The 4903-nt window shown below is 39.4% G+C and overlaps 1 protein-coding gene across 1 annotated transcript; it reads left to right on the forward strand.

The window, feature by feature from the left end:
- The first annotated feature begins 555 nt into the window (after window positions 1-555).
- LOC141629860 (uncharacterized) lies at window positions 556-4176 on the forward strand. The gene is made up of 3 exons (XM_074442789.1): window positions 556-565; window positions 976-1070; window positions 2353-4176. Exons 1-3 carry the CDS (start codon window positions 556-558, stop codon window positions 3430-3432), a joined length of 1185 nt encoding a protein of 394 aa, XP_074298890.1. The 3' UTR covers window positions 3433-4176.
- Window positions 4177-4903: the final 727 nt, after the last annotated feature.

The raw sequence follows: 4903 nt of genomic DNA on the forward strand, positions 1-4903 counted from the left end.
ATAACCTGACCATTTCAACCTTGAATGCGAAGAATTGACCACATCATGCATGCCTTTTGCGGTCCCAAGTTGGAATTCCTTCTTTTGTTTTATGTGTGAATTTTTACATTCTCAATGGTGAATGTATTTTTGTGTCAGATGGTAATTAATATTGGTTTGCCAGGTTTTGTTGGGATGGACAAAAATACTAGCTCTACTGCTGACTTTGTTTCCTCTAATCTGTATCTTAGCGATTGTTGTGTAACAAAGACATCTCTGATCTCTCTCGTTATCGATTTAAGACATAATTCCCTATTTCTTGTGTGTATATGAAACAGATATAGCACCTCTGATTCTAAGCGAATCCTTCAAACACATGACTCCATCAAGTGAACTATTTCGTCATTATATTTTAGTGGGTTCTGGCGGTGTTTGTTTGTGCATACATGTGCTCGATATGGACGAGTCTGCTGCTGCTACCCTTTCCTTACCTAGATGTGGACGAGTATGATAGATGCTGAACTGAGCAATGATTGTTCCAGTAACACTTGTAAGGCTGGTGGAATATCAAGATAAATGGAGAAGGGTGAGTTTCCTCAAAGCTCAAAAAGTAGTATTGGGGAGTATAACACAAGCACAAGTGAAGAAAGCAGTGGGTCTAGTCGTTGTTGAAACAGGCCACACATGTCGAAAGACATGAGATGGGAGGCTGTTCAATGCTTTCGAAAGCAGCATCGATTTTTGAGTGTATTGCATTTTAAGCTGCCAAAGAGGGTTTGGCTGAGTTGGCTCTGGTGATATTGGAACTGTTTATCTAGCAGATCTAGTGGCCACACACTACTTGTTTGCTTTGAAAGTGATGGATAATGAATTTCTGGCTCGGCGGGATAAATTGTCACTGGCACAAACTGAAAGAGAGACCCTATTAGTGTTGGACGGTTGGACTTGGACCACCCTTTTCTTCCTATGCTTTATGCTCATTTTACCACCGATAAGCTGTCTTGCTTGGTCATGGAGTATTGTCCTGGCGGGGATTTACATGTTATCCAACAAAAACAGTCAAGCTGGTGTTTCTCATAGCCAGCAGCAAGGTATACTTTCTTATTTGTTTCCTTTGGCTTATAATAAGTGATAATAATGCATGTTTTTGTGATGGTCATATCAAATGCAGCTGTTTTCTAACATAGTGCGAGTTTCCGCCGTTATAGACTTGGAGCTAGTCATAAGTTACTTCATATTGTACCTACATCGGCTACATGTGAAGCGAGTCGGTTATTTATATTGACTCCTATTATAGAACCTGGAAATGATTTAATGAGGTGGCTGATAAGAATGACTAACATGTAGACCTGTTAAAACTCGACCCGACCCGAAAACTCAAACTGTTTTTTAGGGTAATAAACCCGGTTTTTTCGGCCCATGTCCCGATCGACTCTAACCTGTAATGACCCGATAATTCCCGGGTCGGGCCTGGATCGACCCGCTGGGTCAGGCATCTGGAAAAAAAAAAATCACATGCTGAAAGGTGAAAGGCTGAAATTTTTCCAATTTTTCATTCTAATTTTTCCCCAAAGTATACCGCGCTTCTCTCTTTCTCCTCTCTCAAAATGAAAATGCAAAACCCTAGCCTACTTTTTCCTTCAATCGATTAAACATACACCTAATTTCAAATTGATTTCCAGATTTCTGTGTTAAATCTTCGTTCTATAATCGCAAGCCCATTATCTGTTCAGTCGGCCTTGATTCTCTTTAACGTCCAACTCCAACACAATTGAATCGTCCTCGCCGTCGTAGGAATACCACCGGATCTCCATCACGTCTTAACTCTTAAGTCATCAACTTCCATATCAGTAGGTTAAGTCGTCCTCCTATTTGCAATTATCACCTTATTTTTGCAAGTGTTTGGTTATGTTGTGATGTTGACTAAGAAACTGGTCTGATAGTCTGCTTGTTATCAACCTCCATACATGTTGAATAAACCCGTTTTTTTTTTTTGCAATTATCACATTACTGGATGTAGTGTTATCACATTATTAAAAAGCAATTAAGTTGGTAGGGGTTGATGCTGATTTGCAGCATCTTCTTACACAGCTAGACGGTTCCCCTTTTTCAAAAATTCATGCTCTTAAGGAATTTGGGAATAGCCTCTTTCGAGAAAAACAGTTTGCTTTGGCTGGTGATTGCTATGATCAGGCCTGCCGACAGTTGGGTGTGGCCCTTAAGAATAAATTTGATCTTGATTTAAATTCAATCATTTCCTTAGCTGTTTCTTTGTGTCTGAATTTAGCCGCTTGTTCCAACAAAATTAAAGCTTTTGATGGCTCACTAATCTTCTGCACTGTGATTTTAACCTTCTTTCCAAAAAACGCTAAGGCCCTTTTCCGTAAAGCTGTGGCTCTTAGACATTTGAATAGGCTTTCGGAGGCAAGGGTTACTTTGCAGGAAGCACAAGTAGTAGAACCTCATAATAAAGACATTATTCGAGAACTTGAAGCAGTTGTGCAGGCTCTTGAAATTAATCACAATGGCAAGCGAGTTATAGTGGATACGTTTGATAACACTGAGGTTCAGGTAGGGAAAAAGTGTGTTTCTTCTTTCCAAGCTCGTGATACCGGATTGGGGATGAATATAGATTCTGCTCCTGTTTGCTCCCCCGTTGTGCCTATAGATTTCATTGATTATGAAAGTACCAGTGTGCCCGGCAAGACCTTGAATGACGAAGCTGAATGCCTTTCGTCCTCCTCAACTACCTCAAAGTCTTCTCATTTTACGTTCGTCAACAAAAAACGACCCCATCCTACTCTAAAAATTTCATCTCAAGATTATGAGAATTTACTACATGGCAACAATTTGGGTTTCTATCACCCAAGGTCCATGTCTTTCATGAGGGTCCGTACCCTCACCTCAAAAACTATCCAGACGGGAACTCCCCATGAAGAAAGTTCTGGGACAGCAGAAGTTCCCACTTCCTCTCTTACACCGGAGAGTTTTGTTCAGGAGGAGACTAAGTTGGTGCCAAAGTTGGTGCCAGAGGAGGTTGTTTTCCAGGTTGAAAAGAAGACTCGTCTCACTACAACTTCTTTTTCCGTTAGTAGGGTTTCTTTAGTCCAGTTTGACTTCACTACAGTTAGGGAACATAAGGAGCATTTGCATAGTTCGAGAGGACGTCGTCCTTCCCAGGGTAGAGCTAAAATGGGTCGACCTACTGCTTGTTCGAAGCAACGCTCATCCGTTGCTGCTCGTGTTTCTATTTCTCGTTCGAGGTATACTCGTTCTATCGATACGATTACAGGGATAAAGAGAAAGGAGGTTCAGTCTTTTGTGTTTGATGCTCATTACCATCGCCCTTTTAAGAAATATCGTATTGTATCATCAACTTCGTTTATCGCTTCTTCGGGTTTTCAAGTATCTAGTAGTTTTGGGGTTTCTCGTCCCCCTTTATTTGTACCTTAATGTACTTTGTAGTTGTTTTTTTTTTAATCTATATCAGTTTACTATTGTCGAAAAAAAAAAAAATAAACCCGTTTTTTTGCTTATGTACTGATCTTTAATTGAAGGGGATGTAGTGTTGCTTATCAGATACTGGATTATTAAAAAGCAATGAAGTAATGTGTTGACCGGATGAACATTATATGAACATTGAGTAAACCCGCTTATTAGATACTGGATTGTATTCAACTACATAAACAGAACCAAACTGAACATACATGAGAGGATTGACAGGAGTATTAAGCTGCCAGCGACTTGCAGGCATGACATAAAATATAGACAAGAGGCAGGCTGCCATCATACATAATCAAGTACATTTAGGTACCAAGTCACTGTAATGCTAATATACTACACGGATAAGGTGTTATAAAAAAAGAATCATTTTTCATGTCGAAGTATGGCTATAAGTGTGCATTTCGCATAAGATTGCTGATGCAGCAATTAAGTAATTGTAGGCTGTTTCTTACTCCCTCACAATCATTTTGTACCAGTAATGAAAGAGTTCTCGGTCAGTAGCTAAGACCCGACTACATGAACTACATAAACTGAGAATGATAACAAAGGTGACCCTATTTGGTTCAACCCCAGAATTTGTTAAGCTGATTGTTAAGCATTAAACTCTGTTTTTTACTAATGTGTGGAGTTCTTTATAAATGCACCTTTCATTGTAGTTTAACTAAGGTGTAAAGTCTGATTCTGATTGTCTATAGTCTGGTTGTATCTGATAGTCTGATTGTGGTCCTAACATGCCTTCTTGTACTGTTAAATTGGTGATGGAGGTGCTGGTTGGGGAATCGTGCTTCAGAATGTCGCTTGGGGTGGTGAAACGGTTTTATCTATAGCTCGAGAAGTTCTGCTACAATTTGGTGATGAACAAGATTATGACGCGTCCATTGTCTCATGATAGTTGTAATCTTGTTTATTCACTAGACTTACAACTTTGTTTTAGTTTCGAAGAATATGTATTAATATAATGACTTAGTCGTGGGAGGACTCACAATGAACATTTGTTGTAATCTTTTGGGTTGTCATGTGTAAACTTAAGAGACTTTGTGGATGCACTAGTTCATTTTTTTTTTTTTTTTTTGCCATGGCCAGGTATTTGTAGGGATTTACCTATTAATTTTTGGACTATTCAATTCAATGTCACCATAAACGCGAAATTAACATCAAAACAATCATGAACTAGAAAGTAATTACATTTAGTCACAAGTTCGCGTTTGCGACGCTACTAGTCTACTACTTATCGAAGTTCTGATGTTGGGTAAAATCTTAGAGCATTTTCAATGGTTGAGTAAAAGGACTTGTTTGCAATTTTAAGAAATTGTAAGGTACTAGCTCAATCATTGGAGTTAGAGCCGGCAAGTTTGACCCGACCCGAACCCGAGCAAACCCGACCCGACAGGACCCGAAAATATTGCGACCTAAAACCGAC

Source organism: Silene latifolia, chromosome Y (assembly GCF_048544455.1).
Source record: "Silene latifolia isolate original U9 population chromosome Y, ASM4854445v1, whole genome shotgun sequence".
In the NCBI taxonomy this organism is placed as follows: Eukaryota; Viridiplantae; Streptophyta; class Magnoliopsida; order Caryophyllales; family Caryophyllaceae; genus Silene; species Silene latifolia.

Excerpts from the sequence above, each read along its gene's own strand:
- LOC141629860 (XM_074442789.1), top strand. Across the intron at positions 1,071-2,352 it reads TTCTCATAGCCAGCAGCAAG|GCCCTTTTCCGTAAAGCTGT; the intron begins GTATACTTTCTT and ends AAAAACGCTAAG.